Source organism: Oncorhynchus mykiss, chromosome 3 (genome assembly GCF_057628025.1).
Source record: "Oncorhynchus mykiss isolate SJ-2025 chromosome 3, ASM5762802v1, whole genome shotgun sequence".
Classification (NCBI taxonomy): domain Eukaryota; kingdom Metazoa; phylum Chordata; class Actinopteri; order Salmoniformes; family Salmonidae; genus Oncorhynchus; species Oncorhynchus mykiss.
Window position 1 is genome coordinate 29,366,659 of NC_143024.1, and position 19,764 is coordinate 29,386,422.

Here is a 19,764-nt window from a genome sequence, read left to right on the forward strand (position 1 = left end):
GTGTTCCCTGCTTGTCTGTTGCAGGTTCGTCAAGTCAACCTGGGTGTTATTCCGTTCGCCTGCTTTTTCCTTCGCTCTGTTTTTGCTAGTCCTCCCGGTTGTGACCCTTGCCTGTCTGGATTCTGAACCCACCTGCATCAGTGGATGCATGGTGGCAAGGCGAGAGGGGGTTTCAGGGAAATCTGCAGATAGACACAAGGCCAGCGAGGACATACCCCTGGAGGACATTGTCTCCATTCTACTTTCTTTTGGTTCTATCTTTCATCCTTTATTTGTACTGTATCGTCACTGTGTGTATATTCACACATTTTTTTCGCTGTCTCTCATCTCTCACGGTTCTTTTTTTCCTTTGCTTTTTAATTTAAATGCAATAAAACTGTAATGGAAATGTCCCTTTTTAGGTAGAATAATGTGCATTAACTTCTTACTGATTGACTTCTTACAGAAAACAGCTATTTGAATCATTGATACCTTAACACTGGTTGTGCTGTTTTTGCACATGTGTCTCCAGTACTATATTTAAAGTTGTATGAACAGTTAAAAGGAAAATAAATACATTATTTCCAGCACTGAATCTTGTACTGTACTTGTAAATCGCATTGTACAAAAGCAAACACATGCTATCTGAAGCCTACCCTAAGGAATATAAAAGGTATTGGCGATGGTCCACTATCTCTATGACAGGCTTATAAACCCTTGTTTTTAAGAAGAGCTGGGAAAATCAAACATTCACCTGGGTTATGTGAACTCTCTAGCCTATGCCTACCTATTGAAACATTAGGCCCTCCCTCTCAAGTAGGGGTACCTCATTAGAATGGGCAAGCGTTCTATAAACTCCATGCTATTTCTTCAACCATTGCAAATGTGTCTGACTCGAACAGCCTCCTGTTGACACACTTTCCCTGTTTCCCATAGGACGCTGTCATTGGATTTGTTCTATTATCCAGACAGGAGTGCCATCCCTACTCCCGGTACTTCAGACTTAGGCTTGCTGACTGTCAAGGTTGTCCACCGGCACCGCACTGCCACCGACTCGACCGGACCTGAACTTGATTGTGTGCTCAGGACTCAACGATGGGGAAGGACGCCACAAGAGCAGAGTGGGACAATCCCATGCAATTTGTCCTGGCGTGTGTATCATACGCGGTTGGACTGGGAAATGTGTGGCGATTTCCATACTTGTGTCAAATGCATGGCGGGGGTAAGCAATATTTATTTGTTTAGGTGCAGCGCATAGCCTAATTTAGGGTTTAATCCTTAATATATTGTACATTTAGGCCTACAGTTATTTTCTATTAAATATCGAACTGCAATATTTGACACTGTGTAAAATGAATGAATTACAATTAGTGTTTACTGATTAATCGTGGTAATGTAGGCTATATGAATAGCCAGTCAGTGTCCAATTTATTAACCTTTATCCATGCGCAATGGCACACTGATTTTGTGCGATTGTAGAATGGGTTAGTTATTATTTTACCCTGGGTGAAACGTTAGCAGTTTATTACTAATTTACAGGGAATCGGAACGATTACTACATTGGTTAGCGTCAGTCACCTTGTTAAACATTTCTAGTGGGTGAAGGCGTTACTGTGCAGTCTTGTTTTCTTCCTCTAAAAGTTAGTGGTGCAGGAAATGTGCAATGTTTTTGAAATGATCTCACGTAGTTGTTAGTTCAATTCATATTTTTCATATTCCTCCCCATAAGTCACTGAGAACAGTTAGTTCACTCAAAAACAGGGTAAGGGTATGCATGTACCAAAGCGCATACATAAAGGAGCTTTCAAAAGCGCTTGCATAGAAGTACTTTCCGCTCTAAAGTTTGGATTGATACGGAGCCCATTTTAACCCTTAACGCGCCCAGTTGTTTGTCACAGAATAACAATGGATCAACATTTGCTTTTGCATTTCGCTTTTAATGGTCTCAACTGATTGCAAAGTTTTACAATTAGTAGCCTAACAGTCAACAGGTGTCTATGTTGTGTTGTTCCATTCATAGATTCCTAGAAAATGTTCACATACAAGACTCGTTGATGCTTCGGTTGCTTTAAGGCCAATATGTCCAATACATAAATACAGGTGTGGTATGCTAGTATAGTTGTTCTGTATTTATTATTGTAGAGTTTTTTGCCTTAATGTAACTGTCCAGTAACAAAATAAATGTAAAAGTTAATATTCTGTTAACTCATACCCAAATAATATTGTCTCGTCCTATACTCGTATTTGTGTCCAAAGCATAAATTGAATAAAATACACTTTAAAAACCCAAACGTGTATCTCAAACAGACAGTTTAAAAAATGTTGGCTATTTCAAATCAATCAAATCAACAACAGAAAATGTCACATGCTTCGTAAACAACAGGTGTAGTCTAAAGGTGAAATATTTACGGCCGTTCCCAACAATGCAGAGTAATAAACAAGGAATAAATACACAATGAATAACGATAACTTGGCTATATACACTAGGTACCAGTACCGAGTCGATGTGCAGGGTTACGAGGTAATTACGATAGATACTGTATGTACATATAGGTAGGGGTAAAGTGACTAAGCAACAGGATAGATCATAAACAGTAGCAGCAGCGTATGTGATGAGTCAAAATAGTTAGTAAAAAGAGGGTCAGTGCAGATAGTCTGGGTAGCTATTTGGTTAACTATTTAATAGTCCTATGGCTTGGGGGTCGAAGCAGGATCCTGTTGGTTCCAGACTTGATGCATCGGTACCGCTTGCCGTGCGGTAGAAGAGAGAACAGTCTGTGACTTGGGTGGCTGGAGTCTTTGACAATTTTGAAGGCGTTCTTCTGACACCACCTGGTATAGATGTCAGGAAGCTCGTCCCCAGTGATATACTGGGCCGTAAGCACTACCCTCTGCAGGGCCTTGCGGTCAAATGCTAAGCAGTTGCCATACCAAATGGTGATTCAGCCAGTCAAGATGCTCTCAACTGTGCAGCTATAGAACCTTTTGAGGATCTGAGGGCCCATGCCAAATCTTTTCAGACTTCTGAGGGGGAAGAGGCATTGTCTGCTGTGTTGAACCATGTTAATTCCTTAGTGATGTGGACACAGAGGAACTTGAAACTTTTGACCCGCTCCACTACAGCCACTTCGATGTGGATGGGGGCATGCTCAGCCCTACATGTCCTGTAGTCCACGATCAGCTCATTTTTGAGGTGGATGTCTTGGCACCATACTGCCAGGTCACTGACCTTCTCTCTATAGGCAGTCTCATCATTATTGGTGATCAGGCCTATCACCGTCGTGTCGTCAGCAAACATAATGAAAGTGTGGTCGTGGGAGTACAGGAGGGGACTAAGCACTCACTCCTGAGGGGCCCCCGTGTTGAGGGTCAGTGTGGCGGATGTGTTGTTTGTTGCCTACCCTCACCACCTGGGGCCGGCCCGTCAGGAATTTCAGAGTCCAGTTTCAGGGGGAGGTGTTCAGTCCCAGGGTCCTGAGCTTATTGATGAGCTTGTTAAGGCTCTATGGTGTTGAATGCTGAGCTGTGGTCAATGAAAAACATTCTCACATAGGTTTTCCTCTTGTCCAGGTGGGAGAGGGCAGTGTGGAGTGGGTCTTGGGTGTCTTGGATGACGGTGTTGATGTGAGCCATGCAAAGCATTTCATGACTACAGATGTGAGTGCTACAGGGCAATAGTCATTTAGACACGTTACATTGGCGTTTTTGGGCACAGGGACTATGGTGCTCTGCTTGAAACATGTAGGTATTACAGACTGGGTCAGAGAGAGGTTGAAAATGTCCGTGAAGTCACCCGCCAGCTGGTCAGTGCATGCTCTGAGTAAGCGTCCTGGTAATCCTTTCTGGCCCTGCGGCTTTTTGAATGTTAGCCTGTTTAAAGGTCACATTGCCTATGGAGAACGAGAAAACAGTGATGCTCTCATGACTGGTTCAGTGTTGCTTGCTTCGAAGTGAGCATAGAAGGCATTTAGCTTGCTGGTAGGCTCGCGTCACTGGCCAGCTCACGGCTGGGTTTCCCTTAGTAATCCTTGATAGTTTGCAAACCCTGCCACATCTGACGAGCATCAGAGCCAACGTAGTAGGATTTGATCTTAGTCCTGTATTGACACTTGGCCTATTTGAAGGCTCAACAGATGTTGTAGCGGGATTTCTTATAAGCATAGTGTCCCGCTTCTTGAAAGCGACAGCTCTAGCCTTTAGCTCAGTGTGGATGTTGCCTGTTAGCCATGGATTTTGGTTGGGATATGTACCTACGGTCACTGTGGGGATGACGTTGTTGAAGCACTTATTAATGAAGCCAGTGACTGATGTGGTAATCTCCTCAATGTTATTGGATGAATCCCGGAACATATTCCAGTCTGTGCTTGCGAAGCAGCCCCTGTAGCTTAGCATCCGCTTCATCGGGCCACTTCTGTATTGAGTGAATCACTGGTACTTCCTGTTTGAGTTTTTGCTTGTAAGCAGGAATACGGAGGATAGAGATGCGGTCAGATTTGCCATAGGGAGGGCAAGGGAGAGTCTTGAATGCATTTCTGTGTGTGAAGTAAAGGTGACCTAGAGTTTTGTTGACTGTAGTTGCACAGGTTACATGATGGTAAAAACGAGTCAAAACTCTAGGTTTCCCTGCATTCAAATCCCCGGCCACGAGAAGTGCCCTGTCCTGATGTGGATTTTCTATACAGCGTGTTGAGTGTGTTTGAGTGCAATCTTAGTGCCATCATCAGTTTGTGGTGTATGATTTCATACTACGGAGGAGGATGAGATGACCAATCAGCGGTCTAGAGGGGCATGAGCTGGCCAATCAGTGATCTACTCGCATTAATATTTTGAATGACCGGTATACACCCACAACATTCTGTTGTTGGGGTATGCCCACACCACAGGAGGTTGGTGGCACCTTAATTGGGGAGGACTGGCTCGTGGTAATGGCTGGAGTGGAATGAGTGGACTGGTATCAAATACCATTCCATTTGCTCTGTTCCAGCCATTATTATGAGCCGTCCTCCCCTCAGCAGCCTACACTGGCCCACACCATTCCAACACAGAAAAGCTGATTTTTAACACTCATATTGTAAGTAATTGAAGAGTTTCCTTCCAAAATGCTATATATATTTTGTCAGAAATGTTGGTAAATTAGGTCTTATTGTTTAAAGAACTTATGAAAGATTAGTGTGTTATTTCACCCTCTAATCAGGGCATGGGCTTGTTCATTGACAGACATGTATTTGTTTAAAATCACTTAATGGTTTCATTTCAGAGAAACAAATAATCATGGGTTTTTTTTAAACTTGAGAAATAAGTACTACTGCTGGGTTTTATACAGTTAAATGTGACAAATAACGAAATGTTTATTAAAGAACTGTACAAATTATACATTTGTAAAATCAATATTATAATTTTTTTAATAAAAAATGAATCGCTATAGTAATGTGAGATCTGTATGTAAAATATTTACATTTGACGTTTTAGTCATTTAGCAGATGCTCTTATCTTATCCAGAGTGGCAGTTAGTGCATTAAGACAGGTGAGACAGCCATATATCACTGTCATATATACAGGATACGAACATTCCATTCCAACTAAACAGTGGATACATGGTGTTTTGCAAAAAAAACAAAAACATTTGAATATACATCAAAAATCTATGAATAGAAAATCTGACAACAGTAATATTTTACACACGGATGAAGGTGCCCATAAGCAATAATTTTTTGGTGAAAAAACACAACTATGAAAAATGTGAGGATATAGCCTTTTGGAACTAAAGTTCAATTATAGGTCATATTTAATTGAATTCTGGAAACACTGGACAGTAACATTAAGGCAATGCCCCACCAACTTGACACTGACAGAGATAAGATGACGGAAGAAAAATACACTTGAATTACCTCATGAAATGGTATACCTTTGTTATTCTACCATGTACATTGCTCTACAATGGCATATCCCTATGAGGCTTTGGTTTAGGAGAACCTATTCAATACTAATAATCTACAGCAAGCTTACACCTAATGACAGGACTTCAAGCATACAGTAATCAATATGACATGTAGGACAAACAGTACATCATGAGCGTGGACAAATGACAGGAGGTCCCACAAATCCTATAAAATGTCATGTCCCTCTCATTGTTAACAGATCACAACGTAAAACAGAAAGATGGGACATTAGAGGTTAGGGGTCTTACATTATACACATTGAAGCCCCCCTTAAGTTCTATATTATAGTTACCATTGCGTTGTGCATTATTTATTTTACAGTGTTCAAAAAATGATTTGTCATAGTGTAAATAATCACCTGATACACATCACAATAACTTGATTTTACAATCGTGTATTTCTTGTGCAACAACTTGAGGAATCTGAGATTACGGTACAGGAAAAGCTATTTATTCCAATATATCCAACTATTTCAACTTCCGTCTAATCCTTATCCGATTATACATGCTGTTTCTGTGTGAACACTCATTCACAAGGGTTCATTACAGTCAAGGGAAGGTAGCATGAAGAATCTGAGAGCTAGAAGCATGGAATCTTCCATCTAACTGCTAAATTATGGACAATGACATGCTTTTTAATACCATTATGTTCACCCACTGAATGAATGAATGAATTAATAAAAAATTGAATGGACGGATGGATGAGTAAATGAATGAACGAGTGAATTAATGAATCCCAAAAGGGTTCCAGTGGCTGACCCTGCTCTAAACTCTCTTTGACTTTGTGTTTGTGTCACTGAGCATGTCCCCCTGCTCCCCTGTCCCTCCTCACCCCCTGCCCCCTTCACTCTCTGCCCTACTGCCTGCTTCCTGTAATTACTGTCGACGACTCAGACTAGCAGAATGGAAATCACAGTAGACAGGTCACTTTGCTTTCAGTCCCATGGGTCATGGGGTGACCCAGGCCAGACTGTTTTTTTGTGATTGTCATGAATACTGAGAAAGTCCAGGGGGAACAGAACCCAGTAGAAACATGAATAAAGCTTTGTTTAGATGTTAGACCATTGATCAAAGAATAATGAAGGAAGCACTGCACTGCACTGCACCCTTTCTTTCCATTAATATATAGGGAGAAGAAAAATGCAACAGAATACAAGGACCAAGGCCACATTCATTGTGTAAATGAAATAAGAATTAAGAATTAAGAATGAGAACACATTTTCCGGGTGTCATATGAATCTGAAGCTCAGTGCATCACCTTATAGATCATGTGTGTGTTTTTGTCTCTGCTACTGCAGGTCTTTTGAATGGTCAAATATACTGTATGTGTGTCCTTTTTCTGTCCTCAGGTGGGTTCCTGATCCCATACCTGCTTATGCTGGTCCTGTTGGGGGTACCCCTGTTCTACATGGAGTTAGCCATTGGCCAGAAGATGCGTCTGGGCAGCATTGGAGCATGGAGAGCTATTAACCCCTATCTGGGAGGAGTGGGTGAGTACTGAATATACAGTACCAGTCTATAGTTTGGACACACCTACTCATTCAAAGGTTTTTCTTTATTTTTACTATTTTCTACTGTAACGATGTGCGCTGAGAGTTGGGAAGCAAGTTCAGGGAGTGAGTGTTTTAATAAATAAACGCAACGTAAAACAAGTAACACGAACAACACACAGACATGACACTGGAACAGAATCAATAACGCCTGGGGAAGGAACCAAAGGGAGTGACATACGTATATATGGAAGGTAATAAGGGAGGTGATGGAGTCCAGGTGCGCGTAACGATGGTGACAAGTGTGCGTCATAACGAGCAGCCTGGTGACCTAGAGGCCGGAGAGGGAGCACACTAGTGAACACTATAATAGTGAAGACATCAAAACTATGAAATAACACATATGGAATCATGTAGTAACCAAAAACGTATGAAATAAAATATTGAAAGTAGCCAACCTTTGTCTTGATGACAACTTTGCACACTCTTGGCATTCTCTCAACTATCTTCACCTGGAATGCTTTTCCAACAGTCTTGAAGGAGTTCCCACATATGCTGAGCACTTGTTGGTTGCTTTTCCTTCACCCTGCAGTCCAACTCATCCCAAACCATCTCAATTGGGTTGAGGTCAGGTGATTGTGGAGACCAGGTCATCTGATGCATCACCCTCCTTCTTGGTCAAATAGCCCTTACACAGCCTGGAGGTGTGTTTTGGGTCACTGTCCTGTTGAAAAACAAATGATAGTCCCACTAAGCGCAAACCAGATGGGAAGGCGATGCTGGTTAAGTGTGCCATGAATTCTAAATAAATCACACACAGTGTCACAAGCAAAGCACCCCCACACCTCCTCCTCCATGCTTCACGGTGGGAACCACACATGCGGAGATCATCCGTTCCACAAAGAAATCCACAAATTAACTTTTAACAAGGCACACCTGTTAATTGATTCAAGGTGACTACCTCATTAATCTGGTTGAGAGAATGTCAAGAGTCTACAAATGTGTCATCAAGGCAAAGGGTGGCCACTTTGAAGAATCTCAAAAATGAAATATATTTTGATTTGTTTAACACTTTTAGAGAAAGACCATAGAGAAACAAAGGCTCTCTATGGTCAGGGCGTGACAAAAGTGTAACTGGGGAGTATTCTAGTTTATTATTTCTATGTGGGGTTCTAGTTTATTATTTCTATGTTGGTAATTTGTATGATTCCCAATTAGAGGCAGCTGGTAATCATTGTCTCTAATTGGGGATCATATTTAGGTAGCATTTTCCCACCTGTGTTTGTGGGATATTATTTTGTGTTTTGTGCATGTGCACCACATAGTCACGTTTCGTTGTTAGTTTATTGATTTATTTGTTTTTGCTAAGTTTCACTTTATTAATAAATTATGTGGAACTCAACATCCGCTGTGCCTTGGTCAGTCTCTCCACACGTATGTGACAGAATAACCCACCAACAAAGGACCAAGCAGCGTGAAAAGGAGGTAAGGAAGTTTTGGACTTGGGAGGACATGAGAGGACACAAGACCCTTCCTTGGCGGGAGTCAGCAAGGAGCATGGAAGGACAGCGGGCACCAAGGCCACAGAAACCCCAAGACATTTTTGGGGGGTGGCACATGGAGCTGTCGGCAGAGCCAAGGAGTGAACCAGAGCCAGTCTGGGAGAAGAGGGAGAAACTGGAGGAGAGTGAACGGAGAGAGTCAGAGACCGTCAGTGAGTGGATGGAGATATTGGAGGAGAGAGAACGGAGAGAGTTGTTGAGTTGGTGGAGGATGCACGACATTTGCCCTAAGGAGCGTGTTATCAGTTTAATGCCACCTGAGTCAGCTCTCCGTACTCGTCCTGAGGAGCGTGCTATCAGTCTGGTAAAATCTGTGCCGGCTCCACGCACCAGGTCTCCAGTACGCCTTCACAGCCCAGTACGTCCTGTGCCAGCTCCTCGCACCGCCCTGAAGTGCATGTCACCAGTCCGGTGCCAACTTTGCCGGCTCCAAGCACTAGGCCTCCAGTGCGTATTCCCAGTCCAGAGCTTCTGGCGGCGGTTCACAGTCCAGAGCTTCTGGCGACGGTTTCCAGTCCAGAGCTTCCTGCGACGGTTTCCAGTCCAGAGCTTCCGGCGACAGTTTCCAGTCCAGAGCTTCCTGCAACAGTTTCCAGTCCAGAGCTTCCGGCGACAGTTTCCAGTCCATAGCTTCCGGCGACAGTTTCCAGTCCAGAGCTTCCTGCGACAGTTTCCAGTCCAGAGCTTCCGGCGACAGTTTCCAGTCCAGAGCTTCCGGCAACAGTTTCCAGTCCAGAGCTTCCTGCAACGGTCCACAGTCCGGAACCTCCTACTACGGTCCACAGTCCGGAACCTCCTACGACGGTCCACAGTCCAGAACCTCCAGCGACGGTCTACAGTCCGGAACCTCCTGCGACGTTCCACAGTCAGGAACCTCCTGCGACGGTCCACAGTCCAGATCCTCCTGCGACGGTCTACAGTCCGGAACCTCCTGCGACGTTCCACAGTCCGGAACCTCCTGCGACGTTCCACAGTCAGGAACCTCCTGCGACGGTCCACAGTCCAGAACCTCCAGCGACGGTCTACAGTCCGGAACCTCCTGCGACGTTCCACAGTCCGGAACCTCCTGCGACGTTCCACAGTCAGGAACCTCCTGCGACGGTCCACAGTCCAGATCCTCCTGCGACGGTCTACAGTCCGGAACCTCCTGCGACGGTCCACAGTCCAGATCCTCCTGCGACAGTCTACAGTCCGGAACCTCCTGCGACGGTCCACAGTCCAGATCCTCCTGCGACGGTCTACAGTCCGGAACCTCCTGCGACGGTCCACAGTCCTTTTTTTCTTTTTCATTTTTTTCTTTATTACTTATTATAATATTGTTTGGGACAGTAGACACTGCACATAGAGTGCTACACATGTATGGGTGCACACTGCCATTGAATAAAGTAACATACATTTGCCTTTAATTAATCACATTACACACGTTTAAAAAAAAAAAAAATGGTTACATTTAGGCCAGTACTTTTGTGTCAAATTTACAGTATCGGGAAGCTACTCTAAAAATATAGTTTATAGTTTAAGCTACCAATTTCTTCACACTGGAAGAACAATATAGTTTACTTAACTAAAGTTACTTTGAAAAAGTAGTTCACTACATACAAATTAGATCACTTTGGGGTCATATGTTAACAAAATGTGTAATTTAGCTTATTAAACACAAAAACTATGCTTCAAGTGAGAATTAGGCATGTCTGACTGAAAAAGAAAGGAAAGTATTGCCTACATATTGTCTATTCTTTTTGCAAAAAAATGTAGTATGTAGTTTGTGTAGTTAACTACACCTCTACATGGCAACAAAGTAATTAACTAGAGGGTTCTACATGGAACCCAAATGGGTTCTACCTGGAACTAAAAAGGGTTCAACCTGCAACCAAAAAGAGTTCTGCTATGGGGACATCCGAAGAACCCTAAAATGTAAGCTACTGTAAAATGTAATTAAATTAATAGTTGAAAAACATGCAGTGTACTTCTTCCCAACACTGCAAATGTATTTCAACAACCTAATAAAAGTATCCTTATCAAAGATGCAAATTAGATAATATCTGCTTATAGTTTAAATGTATCTGTTCCTCTCTCTGCTGGTTCCAGGTCTGGCCAGTGTTGTGACCTCCATGTACCTATGCCTCTATTACAATGTCATCAATGCATGGAGTTTCTGGTACCTCTTTCATTCATTCCAGGTTAGTTCCAGTCTCACAATGGCAAAATTATCTTTATTTTCAATAGAGCAATTCATAGTATTTGACCTCCATTCAGATGTATGATGCGATCATAAAATGTAGACGATCTTCAATAACTTGTTACAATCTTATTACCAGATGGATCAACAGGCTCACTCAGCTTTGAGGACACACTATTGGTCCTGTGCAGACTGTTTTGTTTGGAATCTTAGAAAATGCAGTTCATTGCTCTAGTGCTATCTGTAACATCCTGTGCCTGACCTGACCTGTGCTGTTTCCTCCCACTCTGCCCCAGTCGGTCCTGCCATGGGCAGAGTGCCCGGTTAACAGCAACCTGACCGGCCCTGTGGAGGAGTGTGAGCGGGCCACGCCCACCCAGTACTTCTTCTACAGAGAGACCCTGGACATCTCCGGGTCCATTGAGGAGAACGGAGGGATTCACATGGGACAGGCACTCTGCCTCCTGCTGGCCTGGATGATTGTCTACCTGTTTATCGTCAAGGGGGTCAAGTCCACCGGGAAGGTGAGAGGTCAGAGATCAGCTCGGTAATGATGGACAGGGTCAAGACAGTTATGGTACCCTTATGTCATGCTAGCTGAGGATCTAGTGGACATAGGTCACTATCGTCTCCTGTGTCATACAGGGAACTGCCAAAATAAAGGAAACACCAACATAAAGTGTCTTAATAGATTATTGGGTCACCACGAGCCAGAACAGCATCAATGCACCTTGACATAGATTCTATAAGTGTCTGGAACTCTATCGGAGGGATGCAACACCATTCTTCCATGAGAAATTCCATAATTTGGTGTTTTGTTGCTGGTGGTGAAAACGCTCTTGCAGGCACCCCTCCAGAATCTCCCATAAGTGTTAAATTGGGTTGAGATCTGGTGAATAAGATGGCCATGGTATATGGTTTACATCATTTTCATGCTCATCAGACTATTCAGTGTCACCTCATGCCCTGTGAATGGGGGCATTGTCATCCTATGTGGGCATAGCCATGGTGGCCAAAATAATGGCCTGCCCAGCATTTTTGCTTAATTAACTCAACTGCTTTCAGTATACTTTGTATCCCTCATTTAGTCAAATGTTTCCTTTATTTTGGCAGTTACCTGCATTTTTACTGAGCAGAGGAAAACAGTCAGCTGAGAGGTGACCTCGATAACAAAGGAAAGGGTCAAGAAAGTTATTTGTAATGGCGAGACAAGGTACAAACAGTTCAATATTCTATATGGTCAGATAGTTGTCCATCAAGGCCTGGCGAATAAAACAGTCAAAGTTTGTGGCTGCAGTTTGCCAACTCAGAATTATGGAGCAGGGAAAGGAGAAGCAGATCCAACGGATCTTTACTGAACTGAGGAAAACATCTGCTGAGAGAGTGATTTTTGAAAACCTTGGCCTACTTCATTACATAACTATGTAGAGTGGGAGTCTCTGAGGAGACAAGCCAGGGTGAAAGTAAAGGATACCGTGTCAACACAGACAGAGAACTGTTTGCTGTTTGCTGTCTGCTGATCACAGTGGATTCATGGCAGAACTGGTGTTATGGGCGGGCCCTATGGGGTCTAGCACGCCCTGCCGTACCTCCTTGCCCGTCCAAATGAAATATTGAAATATGAATGATTTATTTGACGGAGATGCGCACAGACACAAAGACGCATCAATCTCAGATAAAGCATCCGAGCGAGCGAAACAGCACCCCTCTGTCTCCTTATGTGTAGACCATGTATCTGATGCTCTCTGGACAAAAGGACTATGGCATGCCTTACTTTTTCTGGCCAGACAGCATCAGATACATCTGCTACATTTTTACATTCCATTTTAAAAAACTTGTAATTTAGCAGACACTCTTATCCAGGGTGCTCATTCTTGACTAAATCTGTCCTGAATATGCCCAATGTGTTTCTATAGTCATAATATGCAGACCTAAGCTTGTAGCCTACATTGCTTTGGCTGAACGACTCGCATTGTTAATGTGGAGAAATGAGAATCTCGTCATTAAAGGAAAGTTGGTGGGTGCACAGTGCACTGTTCAGATGCTGGCTTCCCCTAAAGTAAATTGATGTTTTGCCAAAATTACATAATTACATAGTTCTTAATTTAAAAAAATATATATCTGTTGATTGTTTCCAATCACAAGTGCGTAGGCCTATGCCTATTTGGGAAGCCAGCAATTTTGGCAGCGCGCATGGCAATACAGTGCCTTGCAAAAGCATTTTTGAAAAGGTGTTTTTCCTATTTTGTATAATTACAACCTGTAATTTAAATGGATTTTATTTGGATTTCATGTAATGGACATACACAAGATAGTCCAAATTGTGAAGTGAAATGAAAAAGCTTACTTGTTAACAAAATGAAAAATAATAATAAATATCGAAAAGTGGTGCGTGCGTATGTATTCACCCCCTTTGCTATGAATCCCCTAAATAAGATCTGGTGCAACCAATTACCTTCAGAAGTCACATAATTAGTTAAACAAAGTCCACCTGTGTGCAATCTAAGTGTCACATGATTTGTTACATGATCTCAGTATGTATACACCTGTTCTGAAAGGCCCCAGAGTCTGAAACACCACTAAGCAAGGGGCACCACCAAGCAAGCGGCACCATGAAGACCAAGGAGCTCTCCAAACAGGTCAGGGACAAAGTTGTGGAGAAGTACAGATCAGGGTTGGGTTATACAAACATATCAGAAACTTTGAACATCCCTCAGAGCACTGTTAAATCCATTATTAAAAAATTGAAAGAATATGGCACCACAACAAACCTGCCAAGAGAGGGCCGCCCACCAAAACACACGGACCAGGCAAGGAGGGCATTAATCAGAGAGGCAACAACGAGACCAAAGATAACCCTGAAGGAGCTGCAATGCTCCACAGCGGAGATTGGAGTATCTGTCCATAGGATCACTTTAAGCCGTACACTCCACAGAGCTGGGCTTTACGGAAGAGTGGCCAGAAAAAGCCATTGCTTAAAGAAAAAAATAAGTAAACACGTTTGGTGTTCACCAAAAGGCATGTAGAGACTCCCCCAACATATGGAAGAAGGTACTCTGGTCAGATGAGACTAAAATGTAGCTTTTTGGCCATCAAGGAAAACGCTATGTCTGGCGCAAACCCAACACCTCTCATCACCCTGAGAACACCATCCCCAGGGCATGTTTTTCATCAGCAGGGACTGGGAAACTGGTCAGAGTTGAAGGAATGATGGATGGCGCTAAATACAGGGACATTTTTGAGGGAAACTTGTTTGTCTTCCAGAGATTTGAGACTGGGACAGAGGTTCACATTCCAGCAGGACAATGACCCTAATTATTCTGCTAAAGCAACACTCAAGTGGTTTAAGGGGAAACATTTACATTTTTTGGAATGGCCTAGTCAAAGCCCAGACCTCAATACAATTGAAAATCTGTGGTACGACTTAAAGATTACTGTACACGAGCAGAACCCATCCAACCAGAAGGAGCTGGAGCAGTTTTGCCTTGAAGAATGGGCAAAAATCCCAATGGCTAGATGTGCCAAGCTTATAGAGACATACCCCAAGAGACTTGCAGCTGTAGTTGCTGAACAAGGTGGCTCTACAAAGTATCGACTTTGGGGAGGTGAATAGTTATACACGCTCAAGTTCTGTTTTTTGTCTTATTTCTTGATTGTTTCACCCCAAAATATATTTTGCATCTTCAAGGTGGTACGCATGTTGTGTAAATAAAATGATGCAAACATAAAAAATGTAAAATAAAAATTCCAGGTTGTAAGGTAACAAAATAGGAAAAATGCCAAGGGGGGTGAATACTTTCGCAGGCCTAGCTGATTATTGAGTTGCATATGTCCGTGAAAAGCATCTAAAATGTGTGAAGATAATGTGTCTTGAGTATAATTTAAAATGTTGAGACAAGAATAAGGGAACGCGTGTGACGAAAATATGTCTGCGTCTCTCTCCAGAATGCATGCACTCAGCTCTCAATAATGTGCTCCAATGTCTTCCAACAATTCTTGCACATTCATTGGTTTATTGTGTGAATTGTTTTCCCTTTGTTTATTTTTGGTCAATTCCCCATTACATACAGTATGTAACATGTAAAGCCTTGTCAAGGTAACGTTAATCCCTTGTCATTTGGTTATGAAAGGGGTTCACCTAGGGGTCATGATAGAGGCTGTACCAAATGTTTGATGTATTATGATAATTGATTATGCTTGTGTTGTATTAAGAGAAGGGGAGGGGTTATAAGACCCCTCCCTCCTTACATTTATAGGGTCCTAGACTACAGATTAACAATATATATATATACATTATGAGGTTTAATATTGTTCCACAGTACTTTTCTAGTCTCTCTGCCTCTTATGAAGAAACTGTCTGAGAAATGTGTGACTGTGAAGACAGAACTCTGCAGGGGAGTGTAAGAGATAAGAGATTAGTTAGACATTCCACTATAAATCAACTTGGACATTTACTGCTAAGCTTTTAGATAGCTATATAAACAAGAGTTTTAGTGTTGAGTAGGCATGGTTTTGGTCTCAGGAGTAGAAGATAATGACGTAGGCAGTGACATCACTAGGGCTGGATTTCAGGTTTAATAAAATAACTTGGGACCTTTTATATTTTGCAGAACTTACTCAGAAACATGCGTGCTATGTTCCTGGTGTCAACTTCTGTCTGCAATTACATTAATAAAGGTTTTTGAATGATTTAATTAAAGATATTGTCATAATGCTATTTTCACCAATGAGCCAATGATTGACAAGTAACAAGGAAACAAACCCCTTACAGTAACAGACATTTCTGTTAATTCATGTATTACAGTAATTTACTGCTCTCATTCTTGGAGTGGAAACGTTGTTTGCAGAGTTCACAACCTGCTATACTTGTGAGAAACACGTTTTGGTTTATTTAGGAGTTTTGCTAATTTTTTCTATGTATTTTGTTTGGAGTGCTCCATGTGAGAAATGAGCATGTGTATGGTTTCTCTGTCATAACATGGAGGGAGCGCACACATCTGAGCACGCCAACCTGCTGAGTTGATACAATGTTCCACTTCACTAGCGATAGCTCAAATCAAGACAGATAGAAAGGGAGGCAGACAGGCAGAGAGATTAATCCGATTGAAAAAAACAGAATTTATATCAGGATATTTTCTACTGTTTTAATTTGTGTTAAGCCTTACTAAGTTGACGATGAAAGTGATAGGCCTACTGCTGCATTGGCCTATAGGCTATCTCTGAGTTCCATGTGCTAATTTCTTTAGCCGCCAATGGATCACAGTGTATCAATGTGTCCATGTGTCCAAGGCTGGTGCTCTTGCATTAGTTGAGATTTTTATCATTTTAATTCAGATTTTTCTGATTAACCATGTGATAGTAATTTTGAGAAACAAAAACATTATTATTTTTTTATAATTATTTTATTTATCTCACCTTTATTTAACCAGGTAGGCAAGTTGATAACAAGTTCTCATTTACAACTGCGACCTGGCCTAGATAAAGCAAAGCAGTGCGGCAAAAACAACGACAGAGTTAAACATGGAATAAACAAACGTACAGTCAATAACACAATAGAAAAAATCTATATACAGTGTGTGCAAATGAGGAAAGATTAGGGGGGTAAGGCAATGAATAGGCCATAGTGGCGAAGTAATTGTCATGACTTCCGCCGAAGTCGGTCCCTCTCCTTGTTCGTGCGGTGTTCGGCGGTCGACGTCACCGACCTTCTAGCCATCGCTGATCCATTTTTCATTTTCCATTGGTTTTGTCTTGTCTTCCATCACACCTGGTTCCAATCCCATCAATTACATGTTGTGTATTTAACACTCTGTTCCCCCTCATGTCCTTTTCGGTGATTGTTTATTGTAAGTGTATGTGTATGTCTGTACTGGTGTGCGTCGGGTTATGTTACCCATTGATTTTTATTATTTTTTTGTAAATAAACTGCGCCATTGGAAACAGTTATTTCTCTCCTGCGTCTGACTTCTCTGCCACCAGTTCACACCCTTACAGTAATTACAATTTAATAATTAAACACTGGAGTGATAGATGTGCAGAAGATGAATGTGCAAGTAGAGATATTGGGGTGCAAGGGAGCAAAAAAGAAATAAATAACAATATGGGGATGAGGTAGTTGGATGGGCTATTTACAGATGGGCTATGTACAGGTGCAATGCTATGTGAGCTGATCTGACAGCTGATGCTTAAAGTTAGTGAGGGAGATATGAGTCTCCAGATTCAGTGATTTTTGCAATTCGTTCCAGTCATTGGCAGCGAGAACTGGAAGGAAAGGCGGCCAAAGTAGGAATTGGCTCTGGAGGTGACCAGTGAAATATTCCTACTGGAGCACGTGCTACGGGTGGGTGCTGTTATGGTGACCAGTGAGCTGAGATAAGGTGGGGCTTTACCTAGCAAAGACTTATAGATGACCTGGAGCCAGGGGGTTTGGCCACAAATATGAAGCGAGGGCAAGCCAACGAAAGCTTACAGTGGTGGGTATATGGGACTTTGGTGACAAAATGGATGGCACTGTGATAGACTGCATCCAATTTGCTGAGTAGAGTGTGGAAGGCTATTTTGTAAATGACATCGCCAAAGTCAAGGATCGGTAGGATAGTCAGTTTTACAAGGGTATGTTTGGCAGCATGAGTGAATGATGCTTTTTTGCTAAATAGGAAGCCGATTCTAGATTTATTTTTGGATTGGAGATGCTTAATGTGAGTCTGGAAGGAGATTTAAATGAAACTGTTCTATGAAGAATAGCTGGCACGCAGATAGGTAGAAATCGTGATAAATTGTAAGCTTCCCCAAACTTGAAACTCACAAGCTGCCTATGATGTTTATAACGTGCAAGTGCATGCACACAGGAGGTCCCTTTAAAACTGATTCGTTCTGAATCGTTCTGATTCGTTCTGGCAAGGGGCTTTTGATTTTTATATGATCTCTCATCTAAAATTACCTAAAAGAGGTTCATCAAAATAAATCACATCACATTTTAATCATCACATGCTTCGTAAGCAACATGTGTAGGTTAACAGTGAAATGGTATCATACGGCCCTTCCCAACAATACAGAGATAAATAATAGAAAAGTAATAAGATCGTTATCAATTGATGGAAAGACATACACAAACAAGTTCACTTCCACCTACAACTTCACAGTAAATTCAGCGAGCAATGTTATAAAACCGTAGGACAAGTGGTCCAAATCTGTGTTAGAAAACAGGCAATCAGTGCAGCATAGTTGAACTTTGACCCTGAATCCCCCTGCTGTTTCTCCCCTCCCTAGGTGGTGTACTTCACAGCCACATTCCCCTACCTGGTCCTCATCATCTACCTCATCCGTGGGGTCACCCTTCACGGAGCCATCAACGGTGTAAAGTACATGTTCACGCCCAAGGTACGAATGATTAGATGAATGAAAGAACAGTATTGATCAAATACAATACAATTTGATTGTTCACATACACATGGTTAGCAGATGTTATTGCAAGTGTAGTGAAATGCTTGTGCTTCTAGTTCCGACAGTGCAGCAATATCTAACAAGTAATTTAACAATTCTACAACAACTACCTAATACACACACATCTAAGTAAAAGGCTGGAATAAGAATATGTACATACATATACATTTATTGATGAGCAAAGACAGAGCGGCATAGATGAGATGCAATAGATCTACATTTTCACAGCCAAGGTATGGTAGCTCATGTACATTGTTCTGTTATGTTTAATCCTGCTTTACATACAGTGGCAAGAAAAATTACGTAAACCCTTTGGAATTATCTGGATTTAGTCATAAATTGGTCATACAATTAGATCTGATCTTCGTCTAAGTCACAACAACAGACAAACACAGTGTGCTTAAACTAACAACACACAAAGTATTGTATTTTTCTTGTCTATATTGAACACATAATTTAGACATTCAAAGTGTAGGTTGGGGAAAGTATGTGATCCCCTAGGCTAATGACTTCTCCAAAAGCTAATTGGAGTCAGGAGTCAGCTAACCTTGAGTACAATCATTGAGACGAGATTGGAGATGTTGGTTAGAGCTGACCTGCCCTATAAAAAACAATCACAACATTTGAGTTTGCTATTCACAAGAAGCATCTAGTTTAGTTTAGTTTATTAATTCGACCATTTAAAAAAACAAACACACATAAAACCTAAAAACCATACATGCACATGAATAAAATCATTGAGGATAACACAGAATAAAGTCTGGGACTTATTTCCATTGTTGTCCTCTTGAAACAATACTTATTTTCCACCATAATTTGCAAATAAATTCATTAAAAATCCTACAATGTGATCTTCTGGATTTTTTTTCTCATTTTGTCTGTCATAGTTGAAGTGTACCTATGATGAAAATTACAGGCCTCTCTCATCTTTTTAAGTGGGAGAACTTGCACAATTGGTGGCTGACTAATTACTTTTTTGCCCCACTGTATCTCATCATTCCAGTTACATTATAGGGGTTATTCATATGGGCACAGAGAACATCAAACATATTTGCCTGAATGAACCATGCCTCGAACAAAAGAGATCTCAGAAGACCCAAGATTAAGAATTGTTGATTTGCATAAAGCTGGAAAGGGTTACAGAACTATCTCTAAAAGCCTTGGTGTTCATCA

At 41.8% G+C, this 19,764-nt stretch overlaps 1 protein-coding gene across 1 annotated transcript in view; it reads left to right on the top strand.

Annotated features, from left to right (window-relative positions):
* Positions 1-787: 787 nt before the first annotated feature.
* LOC110511872 (sodium- and chloride-dependent transporter XTRP3) overlaps positions 788-19,764 on the top strand; it is a 28,406-nt gene continuing 9,429 nt past the window's right edge. Inside the window, exons 1-5 of the mRNA XM_036970582.2 lie at positions 788-1,201; positions 7,267-7,407; positions 11,058-11,149; positions 11,445-11,672; positions 18,418-18,528. Coding sequence (XP_036826477.1) covers positions 1,075-1,201; positions 7,267-7,407; positions 11,058-11,149; positions 11,445-11,672; positions 18,418-18,528 — 699 coding nt within the window. The 5' untranslated portion in view covers positions 788-1,074. The remainder of the gene's footprint in view (positions 1,202-7,266; positions 7,408-11,057; positions 11,150-11,444; positions 11,673-18,417; positions 18,529-19,764) is intronic.